This window comes from Wyeomyia smithii, chromosome 3 (genome assembly GCF_029784165.1).
Source record: "Wyeomyia smithii strain HCP4-BCI-WySm-NY-G18 chromosome 3, ASM2978416v1, whole genome shotgun sequence".
Taxonomy (NCBI): domain Eukaryota; kingdom Metazoa; phylum Arthropoda; class Insecta; order Diptera; family Culicidae; genus Wyeomyia; species Wyeomyia smithii.
Genome location: NC_073696.1, coordinates 241937471 through 241961491, shown reverse-complemented (window position 1 = coordinate 241961491; position 24021 = coordinate 241937471). Strand labels below are relative to the sequence as shown.

Sequence of the window (24021 nt, the reverse complement as noted above, 5' to 3'; positions counted from 1 at the left end):
TAAAAAAGACCCGAGTGTACAATAAAAAATTTATTCAAATTATGATAAAACCTAGGGTAGAACTATGTACAATTTCAGCAATTTTTAAGGTTTTTTGATGTTATTTTTTTCGGGCTATAGTATAGCAAAACAACCCGATTTCTTTACTCTCAAACTTTATTCTTTATTTCAACCCACACTTCAAGATTGTAAAACGATTTTGTATGATATTTAAAGACATATATTACAGGAAGTGAAAGAACGATGTTCAGATATCGTCTGAAGTTGCTTTACAAAGACTCACTTCTCAATAATCTCGATTGTTAGCTAAATCAGGAGGAATACCCTCCCATTAAAACTGTGAAATAACAAACAATATCTAGAAACTTACGACCCACCGTGGTTCAAATTTTGACAACTAAATGAGCGTACCTGTTTTTGGCTTACCCTTATTGCATTGTTTGCTTTTCATTCTTTCCACAGTACCAGAAATTGCCTGGGCATTTTGTCTCTCGCTTTCTCATGTGCCGCCGTTCATATAGGTTGACAGAAGTCGATGATGCGGAGGGTAGCCATTTTGCTCGTTCAATTGAAGTGAAAAGTTTTTCATCGCGTTCGCTTTGGTTCGTCGCGAGTTTATTGGAAAAATTCCAGCTTGCGCGAGTACCCGGGACCGGTTTTTTTGCTGCTATCCGATCGATCATTTCCGGATGCGTTCGTAGGTGGTGTTTTGAAGTCGAAAACAAGCCGATTAAGTGCGATTGGGAACAATCGAAATCCCTGCGACAAATTTATTCCGCTGACTTGATAGCGGCGGCTTGCACCTATCGATTCGCTTTTCGTGGCCGGTTAGCGCTCCGAAAGTGGGCCTCTGCACGCATACAAACGAAAACCGGTGCTTTCCGTGGAAGTGTTGGTGAGTGAAGAAAATTGACAGCCAGCTTGAAGTGCAGTGTTTTGAAAATAGAAGTGAAGTTGAAACCGCATTAAGTTTGTAAAAATGGATATGTCCGGTCCTCCCAGGGGTGGCTACCGTGGACGCGGTGGCTTTGGCGATCGAGGACGTGGAGGCTTCGGCGATCGTGGAAGGTAGGTTTTTTTTGTACCGAAGTTACAGTGGGCGAAACGTAATTTTACCTGTTTTTCCATTCCACGCTTGATAATTAATTATCAGATAAATGATCAATAAAAACCGTCAGATATCATATTATAAAAAAATGCATTTGTACTATGACAAAGGTGTTTGTTTTTAATTAGTTGAAGATGTTTGTTTTTCAATATTTTCAAGGATTAGTGGGCACATGAAATATTCAGATATAGAATATTGAACTCAGAACTCACAGAACGAACAACAAGTCTCTTTCTAAATCATGTACACAAAGATTTAATTAAACCAGAACGCTAAGATAAGATAAGATTATGCAGACCGCGGTGTGAAAACACGTAAAGCTTTGACGGTTTCCTAAGATCATGTAAAATAATGGTGCTTCGTAATAAATACTTAATAGAAAATAGTTATATAGGACGACAAATGCCCTAAAACTTGAAAAATCTATATGTAAATATATATTAATCATGAAACATACGTAACGCGTCGAAAAAGATAGAAAAAATCGAGGTAAATGAAAGAATTCGTGCTTAAAAACGGTGTTATCTAAACATGCGATTAAGATGTTATTTGATTCAAAAAGAATTAAGAATAAAATCACGATATTCGTAAATCCATTAAGAACGATGAAAAAACAAGTTTTTACGCTTTCAAATAAATCGTTAACAAAAAAACTTGCAAAAAAACTAGATGAATGTAAACCATTCTGTACTGAAAAGGATATTATTATTCGGAATGTAATGAAACTTCCATGATGGTTTCATTTTCATACCTTAGTATGGAAAACAAAGGCATAAAAATGTCATATACATATACATGCATTACTAAAATGATCGTACGTCTTAGGACATGGCCTGCATAACATAATTCCGCCAACTTGAGCGGTCCATGGTCCATGGCCAGATCATGCTCCACCTGGTCTAACCACCGTGCTTTTTGCGCTTCTCTTCCTCTAGTACTAACTAGATTCGAGGTGAGAACCAATTTTGCATGTTAATTGTTCGTTGTTCTCGCCACGTGCCCTGCTTGAGGTATCCGTCCAGATTTCCACTTTCTGGGTACTGGGTTCATCGTAGAGCTGCGCGAGCTTCTCCGTCTCCACACTCGGTTCTCCTGCACACCGCCAAAGATAGTTCTTAGAACCCGTCGTTCGAAAACTCCTAGCACCCGCAGGTCCTCTTCAAGCATTGTCCACGTCTCATACCCGTAGAAAACAACCGGTCTAATAGGCGTTTTATAGAAGGTGCACTTTGCGCGGGAGCTTAGACGTTTCGACCGTTATTTTTTGTGGAGACCGAAGTAGGCACAACTCCCGCTGATAATTTGCCTCCTAATCTCACGGCTGGTATCGTTGTTCTCAGTCACCATTGAGCCAAGGTACACGAACTCATCGACTACCTCAAATTCATCACCGTTAATTATCACAACACTACCTGGGCGCGGTCAACACCACCCGCTAGCATGTACTTCGTTTTAGACGTATTTATCTTTAGTCCAATTTTCTTTGCTTTACTTTTTAGTCTGGTGTACTGATCTGCCACCGCCTCGAATGTTCTGCCGACAGTGTCCGCAAAGCAAATTAATTGACTGATTTAACGAAAACCGTGCCCCGCGTGGCTAGTCTCACAACACCTTCTAGGGCAAGTAGCAGGCAGGAGAGACCATCACCTTGTCGAAGTCCCCTGCGGGATCCGAATGGGTCGGATGAGTGTATATCCTTCATCGTAGAGTATTCTCCATAGCTCTTCACGATTAATCGTGTCATAAGCGGCTTTGAAGTCGATGAAGAGATGATGCTTAGGAACTCTGTATTTGCGGCAGCTAAGCTTGGTGAAATCGAGTGATTGGACCGTGCATCGATTTGTGGAGCTATAAGAAGTACTCCATCAAAGGTCTTAGATGCAATACTTCGCCTTCTTCCACTTCATCAGGTGGTTCAACTAGAAGCAAAAAAGAGCGCTCTAAGGCTGAATCGTCAGGCTAATCCAAAAAAAGGAGCTCTAGCAGGACACCTAAGAATACTGAAAGATTTCCAAATAGACAATCTAATAAAAAGCAACGAGGATTGCGCGGAAAAGAAACCAAGCTTCAGGATTCCGTACAGAATACAGGAGACAAAACGGGAAAGTTGGGAAAAGGTGAGCCCACAATTTGTGACGGGCCACTTTACTTCTACACAGCCGGTTCTACAATGAATAATTCCGCGGTAGCGGGATTTATAGGGAGAGGAATTAGTATTTTTTCTTTACAGTATTCCAGGCGGAAATACATATAAGCGGAAATAGAATACGCGAATACGTGGCTGGAAAGAAATTAACAACACGCAACGCATTTCTGCGATAGTCAGGCAGCATCTCTCTATCCCGAAAATATCCAAATTGGGTGGGATTTGGTCATTTTATGCCGTTTTCCATAGATTTCAAAATGGCGGCTAGAGTCGTTTTTCGAACTCTGAATATCATCTCGGTTTCGAAAATACCCATATTTGATGATATTTGGCTTTGTTTACAGTTCTAATTGGTCGAAATTCAAAACAATGCTCTATAATTTTTAATAGTACAATAGTTGGTATCATAAAATTACAATTTTTCGCATTATGGTGGGCGCTCAGCTAATTTTCTATTTGATTACTGCAAGAATGAAGAAAATCTGTTGAAAACTGATTGAGTTATTAGCAATTGAAATTGAACATTGGTTTGATTTTTAAATCACGAATAAAAGCTGCTCGCAATCTTGAACTGTTATTCAAGTGATTTGGAGCGACTCTTATTTTCCATTAAGAAATCGAAAAACAACGATAATTTTTTTTTCAAATCATCGTACGTAGGCAAACAATTCAATTTATTTAAAAATCCCGTTTCGCTTAGAAAACGAAGCTTTTCCCAAATAATATATAAAAGCTAGTGTAGCCTCCTGAAAACATAAAGTACGATGTATTTTGCGGTGAGAACAGTGAATTGACAATGGGGCTTATTACGGATGTCACCTCACGATGAGAACGAAGTGAAAAAATATTACGGTGAAAAAAGACGCGTGCAAATCAAATGGGAATCACTTTCACCGTGCCTATTACGGTTGTCATCCCACCGTGAAGTGACTCCCGTAATAAGCTATTAAAACCCTGAATGCTCCTTTTAACCACCCTAAACTAGTGTGGGAGTGCATTCTATCGCTCCAACAGCTAGCTAAGAAAAATCAAATTAATTAACGCTGGGTTCCTGGTCACTGTGGAATTTAATGATATGAGAAGGCTGACTTACTGATCAGACAAGGAGCATCCACTAATTTTGTTAGCCCAGAACCTTTTTGTGAAGTCTCACCGAGCGCCCCAAAAACTGAACTCAGTGAGAGAAAGCAACCATCAAAGCAAACTGGGATAGCACAATTTAAAAACGTCATGGATTCAAATCGCGAAAGAGCTTTGTTCTTTTTAGGATCAATAAGAAAGACCTGAGGACATTCACAGGACACTGTCCGAGCAAGTATCATCTCAAGAAGCTGAGCAAACTTGATGATGATAAATGTCGTCTTTGTGGCATCGAAAGCAAACCATCGTAGTACCAATTCAGCGAATGCCGAGTAATTTTTTTCCAGTTTGAGCTCTCGGGTGAAACTTGTGTTTACAGTATTTTTTTTTTTCAATCCCGCCTGCATCCCAGAAAAATTGTGTCATGATTTTGTCAACGAACTTCGGTTTTTTATTCAAGAGAAGGTTGTCGTTTCTCGGTTTCTCGGTGGTTTGGATTGTTTCAGATTTGTAGAAGGTTGAGTCTCATAAAGAAGATCAACTTCAACATTGTATATAATTTGTGGATCGTTCTAAATCATCAATCCATGGTTTACGATCGAAACACATTTTTCTAACATTCCAACTCGAATCTGTGTTTAATTCTCATACTTTCGTGCGTTTTCGTAGAACTTTGCCTCGGCTTCGCAAAACATTATTGTTGTTTTTTAAGTTTTTTTTAGACTTCGCGGCCGATCGTTAGTGTACATGATTGCGGGGCTCTCTACTGACACGAGCAGTCTCTCCCGAGCCTCTCCCTTTCAAATTCAATTGGAAGTTATTTGTCGTTCTTTAACACAAAATCTCTGAAAATTATTCACGTAAAAAACGCCTTTACTTGTCAATCCGTGTGAAATAACTGCAAAAACTTCGATTTCCATTTTAAAAATGTACAAATTCCGAAATTCGCATAATCGACACCTGTGTGCATTCCAAAATCCATTAAAAAAACCGGGTTTGAATTAAGTTGAGTTGAGAAGGGCAGTAGAAGTAGAGAAATAAAAGCAACCATTATGATGAAAAAATGAGCCGTTGCGGAACAGAGTGGTTTATGTGCCATCGAGCAAATTTGTCAGGAGAAGCCATTTTCGATTCTTTCGGATTCGGATCCCTCTTCTGTGAGGGAGGGGTTCCATACAAAAGAAACACAAATTTCTGCTTATCTCGAGAACTAACCAACTAATTGGAACCAAATTTGGCAGGTGAATGTTTTTAGGGGTAACAAATATATCCATAATGGTTTGACACCCCTCCCTCTTCTTTAAGGGAGGGGTCCTATACAAATGAAACTAAAATTTCGCACAGCTCGAGAACCAATCAAGCAAATATAAACAAATTTTGCAAGTGAATGTTTTTAGGTGTAACAAACATGTCCACAATGTTTCGACACCCTTCCTTCTTCTGGCATATCTCCAAATACTATTTCGAGATCTAAGATGGCGACTTCCGGTTTCTGAAAAACAGCGGCAAATGACCAAATACCACCCAATATGGGTATTTCCGGAATTGTTATGATGCACTGAAGCCACAAATCGACCTCAGACAACATTTCGAATTGTAAGATGGCGACTCCCCGTTTCTGGAAAATAGCCGAAAATGACCAAATAACACCTAATATAACACCAAATAACACCTAATTTATTCAACCAGAATGACGCACAGAGGCTAGAAATTGTCTCCAAATGCCATTTTGAAATCCAAGATGGCGACTTCCGGTTTCTGAAAAACAGCGGCAAATGATCAAATACCACCCAATATGGATATTTCCGGAATTGTTATGACACACTGAAGCCACAAACCGACCTCAGACAACATTTTGAATTGTGAGATGGCAACTTCCAGTGTCTGGAAAACAGCCGAAAATGACCAAATACCACCCAATATGAGGGTTTCTTTAACCACATTTACGCACGGAGGCCAGAAATCGTTCCCAAATGCTATTTCAAAACCCAAGATGGCGACTTCCGGTTTCCGAAAAACAGCGGCAAATGACCAAATACCACCCAATATGGGTATTTCCGGAATTGTTAAGATGCACTGAAGCCACAAATCGACCTCAGACAACATTTTGAATTGTTAGATGGCGACTTCCGGTGTCTGGAAAACAGCCGAAAATGACAAAATACCACCCAATATGAGTGTTTCTTTAACCAGAATGACGCTCAGGGGTCAGAAATTGTCTCCAAATGCCATTTTAAAATCCAGGGTGGTGACTTACGGTGTCTGAAAAATAGCCTGGAGTGACCAAATTCCACCCAATATGTGTATCACCGGATCCAGAATGATGCAAGGAGCTAAAAATTGACCTCAGACACCATTTGAATTGTAAAATGACATCTTCTGGGAAACAGCCGAAAATAACCGAATACTACTTCATATAGATATTTCCGTAATCGAAATTATGTATAGAAGCCAAGCATTGACCCTGGACACCATTTTGAATTCGATGATGACCACTCTCAGTTTCTAAAAAACAACGAAAATAACTGAAATGCATTCAATATATATCCGGAATAGAGGTGATGTACAAAAGCCAAAAGTCGAGGATGTTGTCATTCCGATAAAACCAATCATTTCAAATGATATAAACAAATCGCAAGGAATCAATGAAATTGAAATGTTTAAAATTATTAAATTGAACACTACAATAGGCGAGACGAAGTTTGCCGGGTCAGCTAGTCCAGATATAAATACGGAACGGAAAAATGACGTTGACTCGTACAAAATGGCTAGTGTCATATGTTATATGATGTACATGGCATGTCACATGTAACATGTGACGTGTAACATTACATGTGATGTAACACAAAATGATACATATTACATGATAATTGACATGTTACATTTTTCGTGTTATATTACGTGTAACATGTTACAAACCACGTGTAACATGTTTCAGGACAAGTGACAAGTTACATACCACATGTAATATGTTACATGATGGTATTACTTCGATTTATGTACATAAACCATTCTGTTTCGGACGAAATTTCAACATGGTATAAATTAGCTTTAAAGTTCGATTTTTCGAAATTTTTCCAGTCTCCTAACGTCAGTTTCTTGAGTAGATGCGGATTATGTAAAAAACTCATTTTTGAAAAAAATGGCCTTTAGACCACTCTGTTCCGTAGCGGCTCAAATAGTAAAAAAGAATACCAAAAACTCGAAATCATTGAAAAGTTATCACTCAATATACTGCCGTTCCAAGCATAACTGTCCCAGCATACATAAGATTTGTGTAGAACATGGGACAACTATGCTTGGAACGGCAGTATATCTCTATGAACATTGTTGTATTTTTTCATGGGTTAGAAATTAAATGTGAAAGCTTGACTCCTTGTTTTAGTAACCTCCAAAAATACAAACTTTAATATAAACTCTACGTTTTTCTCTAAGTAACAATCGTTAAATATTTCTTGGCTTATTCTAGGTCCTCTCCCTTCTATGGCAGCCGTGGCGGCGGACGCGGTGGTCCCGCAATGGGTCGCATGGGTATGGGAGGAGGTCCTCCGATGATGCGCGGTCGTGGTATGATGCGGGGAGGTCCACCCCGTGGAATGGGGGGACCACCTCGCGGAGGCCCTCCAATGTCCCGCGGTGGCCCGTACGGTGGACGACCTCCGATGGGCTCGAGCAGCTACGGATCATCGGTTCCACGCAGTAGCAGTAGTTATCCTTCCTCAGTTTCTAATGGATCAGGCCCACCACCCTCGTCTACCACCGAGAATGGTGGAGATTTAAAATCAGCCGACACTACATCGACCAAAACCGTTGCGGCGACCAGTGGAAGTACACCTACTTCTACATCCAATTCGGCTGCACCTTCGTCAGCACAGAAATCGAGCGTCCCGCCATCGTCACAGACCGCTGGCTCAGAATCCGGTAGAGTAACACCACCGCAGCCGATCAAGACGGCAGACTCGAGCAGCCTTTCACATCCCCGAGAATCACAAGAATCGTCATATCATTCAAGTGGTAGCTCGTACCATTCATCGCGTGGTATGGGTTATCGAGGTCGTAGTAGCTATCCACCACGTGGCATGGGACGTGGTCGAGGTGGATATGGTGGTGGTTATGATGGTCCGCGTCCATTCCGCGGGGGCTATGAGGGCGGGCGGGGTCGTGGTCGCGGTGGTGGATATGGTGGAGGTCCGGGAGGTTATGGTCAGCCAAGTTATAACAGTGGTTACAACAGTGGACCACCTCCTCCGCCTCCATCGTATGGACAAATGTCCGGCTATGGTCAGCAAGGTGGCTATAGTCAGGGTCCTCCGCGACAACAATTTGACACGCGACAGCCATCCAACACAACTACGGTGACACCTATCAAACGTGGAGGAATGCCCGGTGGTCCTCCGGGCCCAAAACGAGGTCGTTATGATTCCGGTCCCCCAAGCAGAGCTCTTCCACCGAAAAGTATGCCTCCGCATCACGGTGCTCCCGCTCCAGTTTCATCGTACAGTGCTCAACCTGCGATGGCAACTCATGGCAGTTATGCAGAACATACTCATCCGCCTGCTAGTATGGATCAGTACGGAACGCATAGTGCTGCTAGCAGTACCGGTTACGGAGCAACCGCGGCTTCACAAGGCAGTTATGCCACCAACGGATATGGTCAAACATCGTACGCAGCAGCAGCGGTTCCTTCGACCGCATATGCAACTGGAACAGAATATGATACGAGTCATTATGATTACAGGTAAGCTAAAACGTTTCGAAATGCCTATAGAATTCAATGTTGCATAAAACAAACATTTAAATTTTCCGATCGTGTTTCTCAATTCTAGCACTGGAACGTACGACACACGGTATCCGACCAGCTATTCTACTGATTACAGCCAATCGTACGGTGCCACGACAGACTACAGTGCTGTGCCCACGGAAACCTATCCTAGCACACAGTACGATGACCGATCAGCCTACGCCGGATATGGTGAGTACTATTAAACTTTTCCCCTGATTTAGCAAAGTATTTCGCGACTGTCTATGATTTATCGTTTCGGTTACTTGAGTTTTAGTTATCTGTCACTAAGAAGAAAAAAAAATGAAACAAGCAAAAGCAAACTCAACTTACCATCAAACAATAGAAGTCAAACTTCAAAGTTCATGCAAAGTTCCTTCTGTTATAATTTAGTTACGGTTTTTGTTCATTTACTGCCGGGATATTAAGTTCATAAGCCGCTTTCAGCAAAGAAGGTAAAATAATACAATTCGTTCTTATTTCACATATTTTATAGACACGCAAGCCTACTCACAAGGCTATGCAAAGACCGATCAGTACGCCCATGGTGGTTATTACTAAGCAAACAAAAAGTAAGCAACTGCAGCAAAAAAACAGAGATAAACAAGTGTGTGATTGTATGCAACAAAACAAAAAAGCGATAGATAAACTAAGCAACAAACAAACAGATAAACATGAAAGCATCATCCGTGAGAATGAGCTGAATATTTCTTCAAAATCTATCGATACTATACAAGCAAATAGTATTGGAAATTTGACGCAGAAGAATCGCAGATAGGGTTGCGATTTACCAACTTACAGAAAAAAAATCAATTGTTGGCGAACAACCGAGAAAGTGAAGAAATGCATACGCTAAGGGCAAACTACTAAAATCGTCAAAGCAAAAGCACATAGACCGCACAGCACCGGAAGAGCGAAACACTAAGCAAAACCTAACAGCTGTGTAGAAAGAAACTAAAACAAAAAAGATGGTGTGAAAAAATATAAGTTGTTCGAACATTTCGTGTCCAACGTAGGGATGGATTGCTTGTCTTAATTTTACATATATTAACTTCAACTGCAACGTAATTTAAAAATTACATTTTAATCCAATTTACATGCAGTTGTATATTAACTTTAACAGTAACATTCAGTGCGCAGGATAGGATTATGCATCAAATATCTTGAATAAAGTGTTTAGAAAAAAAAAACAAAGTCTGTCGTCGTAGAGCTGTCAAATGGTACCAGATTAACAACTATCCGTAGCATCTTACTCTTAAAGCACAGAAATAAATTATTCTATTGGATGTGTGCGCACTCTTTTTCCGTCACACCGCTAGCAAGAAAAATCGAAAGAAATTTCCCAGTTTGAAAAAAAAGATGTCATGCTTTATAAGAATTTTGCATCAAACGAAACGGAACATATTAGACATTTTTCTAGAAGAACCGAATTCAATTACTGTCTAGTCTCTTTTGATGCGAAATTTGCTTCTAGCTAACAAAAACAAAATCAATAACGCAGATGGAAGGCAATACGATAGTAGTTTTTTTATGATGTTTTTTTTCGTTACACGATGAAAAAAAAATTTCCCAAACCAATCACACACACGCAAAAGAGGGGGACAAAAGTAACCCATATAATTAAACTATTTCACGATAAGAAGATTATTATCATTCAACAAGTATCGACAGCGGGTGAAGTTTTACAGATTGTCGCAGTCAAAGTTTAACACTTTTTTACGAGTGTGGTAATGTAGGATAAAGTTGATGTCGTGAGCAGGATAATTAATTTATTGATTTTTTTTTTCAGAGTTATATGATGTTTATCAGGTTGGACCTAACTCAGATTGAAAAGCATAAAAAGCGCAATAGAACCTAATATGTAGTTTTGTATCACAACTTTGATTTACAGTCAAACGCAATTTTAACAAAACATAAGGGCGAATAATTGATTTCATGCAAAACACGCTTCCTTTCCAATGCGCCTCATACATTCAGTTGGTGAATTCATATACATAATGCAATAAATGAAAAGTAACCAGTAACAATTTAAAACTTAAACTCAATCAAACAAATCGAAGAACTAAAACAACGATATGCTCTAAATCATCTTTAAAAAAAATACGTCGAAGGTCGATTAATCGATGCCTAATCAAACCAAAGCATTAATATCACGGGATAGAATAGAAATTTATGATACAATATCTATTTTCCTACTTGTCGTCAACCTCACCGCGAGATCAATCAATATTGAACGTTTGCTATACAAACGATGATTAGTGATCCAAACAGGTTTCGGTTCAAAACTCATGAAACGCCATTGTTGATTGAAACGGAACATTGCTTATATGGTGATTGTATTTTTCATTAATCTTATTTTTCAAGAGTAACTTTCCAAAGGTATCTATTGACAAATTTACTGTCTACTACAGTGTTTCACCTACAAATTATAACCAAGTGAAGTCAAACAAAATTTTGTAAAATGTTCTGGACAGTCCTCCTCTCTTCTTGGTCGATTAAACTTAAAAGTTTTTTTTCTAAAATTCAGAATTCATTTTTTAACCAAATAAATACAAATCGTTACACCTCTGGAGGGGACACCTACGACCATCAGCGGCAAATCATAGTTCTTTTGGAATCAGCTGAATTACTAGCCACGTGTTTTGGACTGGTAATAATAATTGACTGAAAATTAATAGGAAGGATTTCACAACATGCGGAAGAGCAGCTGAGAAGTTTTAAACAGTGTTATTTACGGGTAGCATTTGCTGTGGACAAAACTGAAAAATGGATGTGATTTGCAGAAGTGACGGTGCCAGTAAAGCAAATCATAAAATGCTACATTCTACTGGCGAAGCTTGACCAGTGACCACCTTCTGTTTATTGTACACAAACTTTACACATAGAAGTAAACATAAGTCAAACCTGTTCAAAAGTGGGGAAAACTCAAACTAGGTAAACTATGTTTGGTAGTGCTTCATTTTGCAGTGTGATGTTTGTGATCTTTTGACAGCTTTGTGAAAGTTGTTTTTACGATCGTGACGAGAGGTTTAAATTGACCGCAATCCAACAGGTTTTTTTGGATAATAGTGAAGCTTTGATACCGTGAGCTGAGATATAATGTTTCTCAAATAAGTATTTTTTTAACTAGAACAACGACGCAGGTTGTAAATAATGGTTAGTTGAACAAAAAGGTGTACTAACCATGTAAGGAAGTGCCCCCAAATAATAAGACATTCGTCAAAACCAATATCATAAAATTTAATTTAATTTAAATTTATCATCAAAAAAAAAAAATTTTATACGTTATCTTAAACAGGAAAAAGTTATGTTTCCGGTAATATCTGGTTGAACGGTTTGTATTACGTAAAAGTGCTTATATTTTTGGTTATGGTGGTGAAGAAAAAATCTTCCGGATACTTCCGGTTACCTGCTTTATCGTTCTGTGAAAATAATCAAAAGTTCCTTATTTTTCGCTTCTGGGATAGTTGTAGTCTTGGTTACAAGAACTTGATGATAAATTCGAGTGTTTGAATGAATTTTTAGCCAAATATGATTGAATTTGAATTTTCTTATAAGAAATATCAGTGGAAACAGTGTCAAAACAAAAAATACCCATCACTAGCAATGAATTTTTTTATGTTTGATTTATTAGTGATAAATCTAGATAAACATTTTAAAAGGTCCTATCTGCTTTCATTGTTTTCCCGGAGCGTCTTTTCGTTTTGGTAATGGTTCAGCTTCAGTAATTCTCTCAAGCGTGGATTTCGTTCAGAAGGCTAGAGTGACCCCTCCGCTATTAACTTGTGCAAATAACGTGTCATAAAAGGTGTTTATTAAGGTGAGGTGAATCCAAAAATGGCCGACGTGAAAGCACAAGACTCGGAAATAGCTTGTTTGCTGTGGTGAAGCAAACATAAAATAGAATTTTCATAGGGAACGCAATGAGTATTTCCGAGTCTTGTGCTTTTGAAAATTCGTAGTGGTGACTCGAAGTCGGCCATTTTTGGATTCAATGAGGTTTCACCTTAAGTTGTGGTGATTGAATAAACGTGATCGATCAAAGCTAGGACCTTTTGAAATGTTTCTCTAGAAATGTATTAGAGCAAAATCGCGCTAAATGTCGACCATTTTTTGATTTGAATGAAACTTCGCACACGTACTTGACTTAGCAAACTGAGCATTTTTCGCAGATGGAGAGATTTTTCAGACCTACACTGCCTATAATCGCATACCAGTCCAATACGGATTTTCATCATTTTTGAGTTAACTACTATCGATTAACCCTCTAGTGCCCAGTGCCCCCTTCAGACGGTCTTCAGTTGAACCTCTAAAAAGCTTCAATTAGAACCTAAAATTTGTTAATAAAGTTTCAAAGTGATATTTTCGAAGTCCGTCTTAAATTTAATTTGGGCACTAGAGGGTTAAGGGAACAAAATAGTATAGTTTATTTGAAAAAAGTCAGAAAAAAATGTGAGGCCAAATTGTCCCATCTTAAAAATAATCGCATATCCCATCAAATGTTTTTCCTGAGTATGGTTATATTTTTTTTCTTCAATCCATATAACTGCTGTTTGCTGTTTTTCAAGCTTTTTATTGTTACAAAATTTTCAAATAATTAAATAATGCAAGGTTGTTTCAAAAAAATTCCACACAAATTTTAAGTAGACACTGAAACTGCAACTTTTTTTGAAAAATTTTTTTTGAAAGGTTATAGGTTTCGTCAATCAGAAGGATAATAGCCTTGAGCAATACTGCTTTTTGTTAAGGGTTAATTTACAAAAAGTTCCCCCATACCCTCTACCTATTTTTATTGACAGCGTTGTTACATTTGTAAGCTGCGTGAATAACTTAGGAGTTTTCTTTAAAAATAACTTAGAATGGAATGCACACATTAATAGTCAATGCGCAAAGATTTACGGTTCATTGAAACGACTTAGTTTGACAACTAAACATTACGATACACTGACCAAAATTAAACTTTTCAAAGCATTGCTTTTACCCCACTTCACTTATGGTGAATTCATTTACTCCAATGTCTTGAGTAGGTCAATTGATAAGTTGCGTCTAGCGTTGAATGCTTGTGTCCGGTATACTTTCAACCTGTCAAGATATGCACGTGTTTCACATTTGCATAAGAGTCTAATAGGGTGTTCTTTTATAAACTTCTATAAATACAGATCATGTTGTATGTTGTTTAGAATTATTAAAACTAAACTCCTAACTATCTCTCCGAAACAGACTTGCCAGATCTACGGATTTATCCGTAGATCTACGGATTAACATTTATATGGGAAATCCGTAGAATCTACGGTTTTTAGCGAAAAAGTTCGGGCATCTCTGCTCCGAAAAGCTTGTGCCGTTGCGGGGCACACGTTCACAAAATTTTAAATTACCTCAGCATAGTACCTCCTACTACAGCCAATCATTCTTTGTTAGAGGCATTGTCTACTGGAATAGTTTGCCAACCTCAATCAAGCTACTAAATTCAAATTCATGCTTCAAGAGGGATCTCCTGTTGAACTTGCAGTAGACTAGTAGGTATAATTAAAGAGAACAATTTGAGAAATAACATTTAAGTAAAAAAGTTAACAATTAGAATCCAAATCTATCCACGTTGTAACATTAAAGAAGATACATATCTTCCAATATGCTAAATGCACTGGCTAATGCGGAATAGTTTTATTCAGCACGTATTGCGGAACACTGAAGACGTAAGAAAGGAAATTGTTTAGTAGCATATCCAAAACTTCAACCTTATATTTTGCTTTTTCTAAGACAACCTTAAAGTCGGGATGAACGTCTTCGCCATTCTTCATGCAGCATAGAAGCTGTTTGCGGCCATAAACGTCTGTCCATATTCAAAATACTCGAGAAAAATATGACTACTCGTACACCGAGCGGTTGAAAGTGAGACTGGTATGCGATTATTTTGCTACTCGATGGACTAAATAATCGCATATCAGTCTCTTCTTTATTTTTCATAGTAAATTCCACGAGAAAGGCAATTCTTTGATAAAGAAGTTATGATTAAAGTCTATTTCATAACATTATGTCGAAAAAATACTCAAAGCAAGAAAAATATCTCCTAGCGCCGTTTGCTCAGCTCGATAATTTTCCAGATGGGACTGATATGCGATTATAGGCAGTATAAGTTATTTTCTAAAAGGGCGCATGAATTTTGACATGGGTTGCATTCAAAGCATTGTAGTTCAGAAACTGTTAGTTGCACAAAAAAACTTTCTGAGAATGAATTGTAAGAAATTAATAATGCTTCACAAAAATACACACCGTGAAATTTTTTGTTTCACGTGGGACTACGTCTTTGTTTCCTATACTGGTATGCATTCTGTAAAATTGGAAATGAAACTGGCAAATGTTGCGTCAGATTTCGAACGATAATAACAACATAACCACATGATGGATAACAATAACCAATACATTGGTGGATAGGTAGAATGTTCAACAATTTTGTAATACGCTAGTTATCATTATTTTTTCATTGCAAAGCGGTAAAAATCGATAAAAAGTGCCAAGGACAATTACGCGAACAATGGACTAATCACATGTGAGCATTCCTAGCACAGACGACATGAATAGACACCAACCATTCCCTGTGATATTCTCTGTATCAATATAAAAAAAATGACAGAGTCTCCCCGTCCCAATAGGTCAATTTATGTTTGCTTCCATGAACCTAGACTAATTTGATGTCTCGAAGGTAAAGGTTTTTCGAAAAGTTTGAAACAACCCCTTTTCTTGAACAATTTCTAAACCTGCTGTTACAGCGTAATAGAAACTGATGGCTTGAAAGAAAACATGCTGGTAAAAGCAACAGTGTCGTAGAGTATATGTGGAGCTAGTTTCTCGTCGTCTATCATTGCAGCGGCCACGACTTCGCGTGCAATCAAACCTGCAATGCTGCAACTGATGTTGATTGAAAGTTTATCTCATGAATATGATTACCATAAGAACCATAAATTACTCAACAAGAATTGAACATTTTTGCAACGGTTATAAGTTATTTATATTTATTTTTTATCTTCGATGTTCACTAAATAATCGTGACCGACATGATATTCAACGAGCAAGTTCTTGTATTAGCTTATATTAGCTATCTTCGTAATACAGTGAATGTAATTGTTTGTAAATGAAACAAACTTGTGAAGCAAAAAAACAAAAATTATTCTCAACTTCGTTGTGATTGTTAAATGCTATTTGCACAAAAAAAAAAAACACTACAGGCACAACATCACCAAGTGTAAATAAAGTTCTTTCGAAATACATTTAAAAAAATGAATGGGAGGCTAAAAATCAAAATAAATCACTGAACAAACTCATTTATTGTGCCTGTAATTACAGTAATTACAGAGTTTAGTCCCACATCACCATTTCTTACAACCCTAGGGCTGTATACCTTGTAGTGTTTACCAAAAAAAAATTGAAAATAAACACTAAATTCCAATTTAATTAAAAAAAAATGAATTGAATTTTTTTTTCTAGAAAGTTGAAGTTATTAGGCAACTTAAAAAAAAGTCCAGGATAGATAAAAGAATGACTAATTTGAAAAAAAAAATCTAACTTCAACATTTTTCAAAATATTTGTATTCTAATGATTTTAAGAGATTCAGACAGTCGTTTTAAATCAAAAAATCCTTTGTAGTTAATATTTTAAATGCATCGGTTTTCGAGTTATTTGAATTAAAGTTTCTAACAATTTTAAATATTTAGGAGTTTTAAGTAATTCGTAAAATATTTCAACGTAAATAAGTGAGAACATAAAAACGCGACGCAGATGTGGTATATACTGTAAAATTGCACAAAGAATAAAAATTCTATTCGTAAAAAATATTTAAAAAGACATAAAACGACAAAATTTAAATAAAAATGATAAAGTTGTTAGAAGCGTACCGATTAGAAATGGTTACGGTCAGAGTTGCCAATGTTCCAGTTTAAACTGGATTCTTCCAGTTTTTTTTTCAAGTGATCCAGTCAGACAGTTTAATCCCAAAATCTTCCAGTTTTTTGTATATCTGCCAGTTTCATTCAGGTTTTTTTGTCATTCAAGCTCCGACTGGTTTGGAAATATTTTTAGAACGTAAATTTTGTGGATTGATAAGTCATTGTAGCAATTCTTAACAGCATTTTTAGTATCGTATCTTCTCGCACGAAACACGGCCAAATTAAGGATTGTATTGCATGGTTGAGGTAAAAAAAGGAAGTAAGCTTTCTTCTAAAACTAACAAAATCATATCATGAAGAAAAACAAAAATGCAATGATGGGTTAATGTTATATAAAAATAAAAATAATCTATTTCAAAGATGTTGTATACGTGCGGCATTCTTCAAATTGATTTCTGTTGCGTAGCAGTTTAAAAATTGTTCGAATAGTTGGATACCAAGAGACAGCGAACTCAGATATAACGTAAGAAAACACTGCATCAGTTCTTTTGTTAGAAGTAAAAGTAAATGAAAATTACCTACTTTATTTTCTTGATTTTGCGACAAACTGGTTGCGCAATTTCGAATTTCGCTCTTGTGGATTAAATTTTTTATCCTACAATTTCAACAAAATGTAAGCTCGAAGTTGTTGTATTTAAAACTTATATTGGATTGAATTAAGTCTCCCAGCTGGTCTCGAGGTACGATGTTGGCCTGACAAGCCAGTCGTCGTATGTTCGAGCTCGGCTCGGGAGCAATTTGTTAGTGTCAGTAGGATCGTAGCGCTAGCCTCGCAATTGTCCTGTACACTTAACAATCGGCTGCGAAGTCTGTGTATAGTAAAACAGAAGGTCGAATTTCGATACGGAATGTAGCACCAAGGCTTTGCTTTGCTTATTGGATTGAATAACCATCACAGAGAACTTCTCTCACAAGTTATTTTTTTAGTATTTTGTATTTATACAAAACATATTTATATGGAATCCAGTTTCTTCTTCAATCTTCTTCCAGTTTAATTAGGAAAAATCACTCTTGAGTGTGACAAATTTGTTTGCTCACACAAAATACGCAGTTTACTAAGTCAAATCCGTGTGCAAAGTATCATTAAAACGCAAAGTATCATAGGTCAACGACCATAGGTTTTTTGGCATGGAAAACCTCCTACTTCGAAATTCCGATTGTTTCTCATCGATTTGAATAACACATCAGACTTCTAGTTAAAAGGATGGTAGCGGAAGAGAAACGACTGCATCGCAGATTCAAAGATCGCCAGGAGAAAATCAGCGCAAATATAAGAAAACTCTGACAAAAATCTGCAGAAACTATGGAATATCTGCAAATCAATAAAAATCTGCACACGGACTCTAGAAATCTGCATTTTGCAGACAAATCTGCACATCTGGTAGGCCGGGCCGGGAAGGCTATTGACTAATTTGAGTGTCATGGTAATGAATGCGGCACTTTGGACAACACATGTAAAAAATTCAGAAAGCATCATACCAGAACTTTGTCTGGCAAGCGATCTGCGGATGCGGTAAAATGAGTCAACCGTTAATCGTATCAGGGACCGTCAAGGACAAATCTTCAATGACGAATGCTTTTTTTTTCACACAAAGGCTTGCACTTAGTGTTCTACCGTTATGCCAGTCTATCTTAACCCTCTAGTGCCAAGTGCCGCCTTCAGACGGTCTTCTGTTGAACCTCTGAAATGATTCAATAAGAACTTTGAAAATATTTTTAAAGCTTCATAATGGTTTTCTCGAAGTCCGCATGAAAATTAATTTGGGCACTAGAGGGTTAACTTGTATAAAAACAAAAATTTTGTTTTCGTACCGAAAAGGATGACTCCAAACATTTCGGAAAACAAACCTCAATTGAGTAAGCGCGGTCGTTTCGGTTGGGAGAAGAAGTTAAATAAAGCAATCATGTCAAAACGTAACTATGAAGTAGTATTTTATTATCAAAAAGTTTTAATTGAATCTGATCTAAGTAGAATTTAACAACCTGTCTTGTGTGATCTTTTTTCAAATAGTCCCTCATTCAATCGTTAATAACTAACTGAATTGGCAAAATATAGATAGAACTGTTCCGAAGAAGATGAAGTTCCAAAAGTCGACCTTATTCTCGAAGAATGGTAAACAAACTTTTAATATCGATTTTGTGTTATGAACTACAGAAACAAACGAGAATTATTCTAACTTACATGAAGCTCCCAAAAATGAAAATAAAATGCTAAATTAGAAATCGAAACCCATCGCTGGGTGGAATAAATAGGAAATATGCTTGTTGATCTTCCAAAGTTGTATGTTCATGAAATCCATAATTTTCGTCTGTATCGAATGGTAATTTTGAAATCATTAATATTTGCGAACGATGATCATTTCAATTTTAAGGTTTAAGGGTATGCCTAGATGCACAAGTGCAGGTTTGACGTAGGACTATGAATGGTATGATAGGTTGAACTTGACTTCAGCTATATCTAACACTTGTACTGCTGCGATATCTCTTTTTTGGAAATATCAATTCAACACAGGACTACAGCACAACTTTAAAATCCCAACTGCTAAGAATCGCACTCCAAGGTTCCATTTTGCCAAAAGTCGTACATCAATAGCCATTAGCCGATGTGAAATTTGCTCTTCTACTGTGAGGGCATCTCAAGTTGATTCGCTCTCTTTTGAAAAAAGCAGCAAATATCATTTTCTAGTAGGCAACTCACAACCGTACGGGTCAGCAGGCAGACGCTTAATGCAAATAATCGCCTTATCAACTTTCTTATAGGAATCTTAGGGTGGTTCGGATCCTTCTGAACAGGCACGTTAGTTTATAAACACCTCAGCAATTTTTGTCAAACGTTTCGCTAGATTACTAACTGGCTGTCATCGCTGGCCAATAGAAATGTATTTGGAACCATTTAGTCTAACATACTGATATCTGTATTAGAGAAATGAGCGAGCCTCATGGAAGTTGTATAAGGACATTTGACCTTGAAATATTTTCTCAATTTTCGTCACGTAACAAGAAAATGATAATTAATTATCTTATGAAACATCCTGTGCATTTCTAATATCCAATTATGAGCATTCAAAAATTGTATGCCCACAAAACGTGATGTGAAGAAAGACAAATTCCTTCGTTAAACTCAGTGCATGATAAATGTACCATATTCGTACATAATCAGAAACCTAATAACGAAAAAATCATCCTTAGTAGGAACATCTGAATGAAAAAAAAAAAAAACAAACAAATCCACAAATAGGCTAGAGAATTTTACATAATTAATTTGACAACCTACCAGAATATAATCCACAAATTTGGTATAGCAGACGATGAAATATTTTTCACTAAACTTGGATAAACATACGACAGCAACTTTAGATGCAAAATTTCGTTTTTTGATTCGAACTCTGTTTTATTTAGATGTAAAAATGTAAAAAAAAACCAAGAATGTCCGAATTGTGCTAATTTATTAATAAAGCATATTCTTCCCAGAAATAATACAGAACAAGGTTCTCTGGATTATTTCTGGAAAAAATAACTACAGGCCTTCTTTGATTTTGGCAACACACACGTCCAATTGAAATTTTTTATGATGCCTACTGGATTAAAGATAAAATTCAATAGCCAATTATGTAGCGGTATCCGAACGCCTACTGGACTGAAGCGAAAATTCAATTCAACGCTTGGATGGTTGCTGGTGGCAACAGGTCCAAAGTTTTTATGTTGTCAAAATCGAACGAGGTCTGTATTTTCATTAGGTGTCAGCTTGGTGCAAATTTTGAAGGTCGTAACTTTATGATGCACTATGAATTTCTCGGAAAATTTATTATATAAGAAGTGTGAGTCCTATCAAGTACTTCGAAATATTACAACTTGAAACTAAGTTTCAATGCTTCAGTACTTAAGAATGGCTTGATAGATTTTACACAGTCGAAAACAACACATGATATGCGAAAAAGTTTAATATATATCAGCTCGAAATGGAAGAAATCAACACCGATTTGAAGAACATGTTGGACTATGAGTAACCCACGAATCTGTGTATGTCGTAAATAAAACTCGACGCTCTTGGCCCTGTGAAACACTTGAAGGTAAAGAATCAATTTAATCGATCTTAATTCGGTGAACTAAAAAATCCTCTCTCTTGGTTTGAAGCCACAAGAAATTCTATTTGGATTAAAGCAGCAGGAATCATCTGGTATAAGCGTTCCGAAAAATTTAACTTTCAACTATAACAGTGGTAGAAAATGAATTTTTTTCAGGCCTGAATCAGCAATACATATTCTGATGGTTTTCTACGAAATGTGAAAACAAATCTAAAGTACCTACTAAGAAGTCGTTTTGACCTATTTATCTACTTTATGAAACACGTGGCCACGAAAACCCGACTGCGAGAGATCCATACACTACACAGTACCAAAAAATGAAATTTACAACTAATACAAATGAAAGCACATAACGATTTCTAACACATAAAGTGAAAAACATATACAATTTCACACCGTAAATAATGTACAAAACAGAATCGTTTTAAGGCATGTAAATTTGTACGTTAATTGATATAAACTTAAAGCTTCGAATATAAATTTGCATGCAAATTCACAATATATTCATTTACTTTGCATGTGAATATAATGCCTCACGAAATATTACGTGGTTTCCAATGCTCCATTTATGTGCATTTAAAGTAATGTAAATTTTTTTTACTGTGTAGATCACAAAATCAAGCCAAATCGTGATAAATTCAGCCTTGTCGGATATCAACATTTTAAAGCCTCTACATATGTTACACATTTTCTTTCATGGATTTTTTAATTTATTTTCTTAGTTTAATTTTGTTTTTACGTGCCATTTTCAAATCAAGAAAACATTACTAAATTTTGTTATCATATCATTGGTATATGAACCCATTCAAACAGGAACAAACAAAATGGTGGATTGTTTTACAAACGTGAAGATTAATTACATACGATGACAATAATAAAACAGAACAAGCAAGAAAAAGGACTAAATTTGTTGATACACACAAAAAATCGCAATCGTTTCAAAATACCGACGTACGTTCGATGTTGTTTTTCTAGAAATCATTAAATTACTTAGCAAAAGTGTGTAAAATGTTAACTGCCCAAAAGTTCCAGTTGCTCATCAGTCGGTAAAAATTAAAAATTCATAGGTAAGATTCATATAAACGAACCGGATTCAGATTTACACCAATACCGTTCACTAAAAATGATCACACGAAGATGTTTTGTTGTGTATTCTCCAATTGCAGCATAAGTCGGAATGCCACAGGTAGCTAAAAATCAATGGATAACATTCCCAATGTAACATTAGAAGAAAAGGTAACTATCAAATGAAACCATTCTCAAGAAGATGAAAAAATGCGCAGGATGATAGAAAAACACGCGGAAGAAAATTTTCCGGTTAACAGTATCAAAATGACTGCCTGAATTATAAAACAGACGATAAAATATTTATACCTTTACTATAATGAAAAAACGCTTCAAAATGGCTGACCAATTATAATTTTATGTTTAGAAATAATTTATTTGCAGACAGTAGCACGTAAAATACGGAGTCGAAAAATCGCGCCGGAAACATAGGAAAATTTCGTGCAGTTTGCTGAATTGTTATGGTAAACTTAGCGGCACCAATACAGTTAAAAACTTGTCATAATCGTTTCGATATATTCTCGCTTGTAGTACAGGTAATCGTAAAGGCTTGTAGTACAGGTAATCTTATCTAGCAGCATCAATACAGACAAAAACCCGCCAGAATTTTCATAGTTACGCTTGTAATTTGGGTAGCCAAAAAGGCGGCTGTGTTGCACAGGCAAACAAAAACGCAGCAGTTACTGTAATAGGAAGAGTAGGAATGACAGCGTACCTTCGTATAGCACTACGCTATGCTAGTGTGTGGGTACACTTTGCTTTTGTATACCCGAACATCTGCTGAATTCGACCGTCACTTGAATAAATGTTGGCTACGGTTGCCTTATTCAATCATTCTGTGTTCGGCAGCGTAAAATTGAGGAAAGCATTTTGCCATGCTGCGGTGTGCAATTTGGTGTGTGATCAAAAGTTAAAACTGACGCTGCAAATAAGCGATGCATTTAGTTTTTTTAAACAATGTGTTCAAGCTAAAGAGTCATAGCAAAAGGAAAACCAACAAAATCTATCGCCTTTGAATTTTCGCGTGCCTATTACGTATTAGAGTTTTTAATAATGGCGGCTGCAGGACAGTGTTGAATCGATGATGAAAATAATATTTGATGAAAAAGCAAACATGTGATTAAGGTAATCAGTAGGAAATAGTGCAGTTTGGTAGATTTTTAACACAAACCAGATGATACTGAAAAAAACTTATACGTCAGCCATTTTGAAAGAGTACATTGTTAAAAGAAAAACGTGCTTTTGCTAATATTTCTTCTTTATTCTTCTTCAAACAGTGATCCAGAATGCGGTACCAGCCGGCTAGTTTGACCTGGAGAATTCACGATACAGTACGAAACGGAATGAAATCTATGTGCTGAATTGAGAACCACGAGGTATGGAAGCAGGCTTCCGTACCGGTCGCGATTTCACCACTGCCAGAGTTGCAGAGCAAAGTGCCAGAGAAAGGTTGTCTCTACGGTCACAACGGCAGTCATGAATGAACGTCGGTACACCGGTGAAATTGTAAGTTCCTTCGCGAGAGGGTGGTCTCAGATCATACATCCAAAGCTAAAACACGAAATGTCGTGTTGCTCGAGGCATTCGTCAACTAAACTTTTGCGTTTTGTGTTCTAAGATGGTGAAATTGGTTATTCTGTACACCTTTTCAAATCGAGATAGTCTTAGAATATTTGAAGTGTTTATGTGCAGGGTACTTTATTCTACAATCTAGTGATTTTGTGTCTTTGTAGGTCTTCACAACTAGGTCATTTTGAAAATTTTTAGTTTAGAACGAAAGGATTGACAACAATGCATAAGGTGCTTTGAACATCTT

The 24021-nt window shown here is 37.0% G+C and overlaps 1 protein-coding gene across 1 annotated transcript; it reads left to right on the top strand.

Annotated features, from left to right (window-relative positions):
• Nucleotides 1–546: 546 nt before the first annotated feature.
• LOC129732722 (pro-resilin) lies at nt 547–10424 on the top strand. Its single transcript, XM_055693854.1, has 4 exons — nt 547–1068; nt 7804–9072; nt 9161–9306; nt 9611–10424. Exons 1-4 carry the CDS (start codon nt 980–982, stop codon nt 9673–9675), a joined length of 1569 nt encoding a protein of 522 aa, XP_055549829.1. The 5' UTR covers nt 547–979; the 3' UTR covers nt 9676–10424.
• The last annotated feature ends 13597 nt before the right edge of the window (nt 10425–24021 follow it).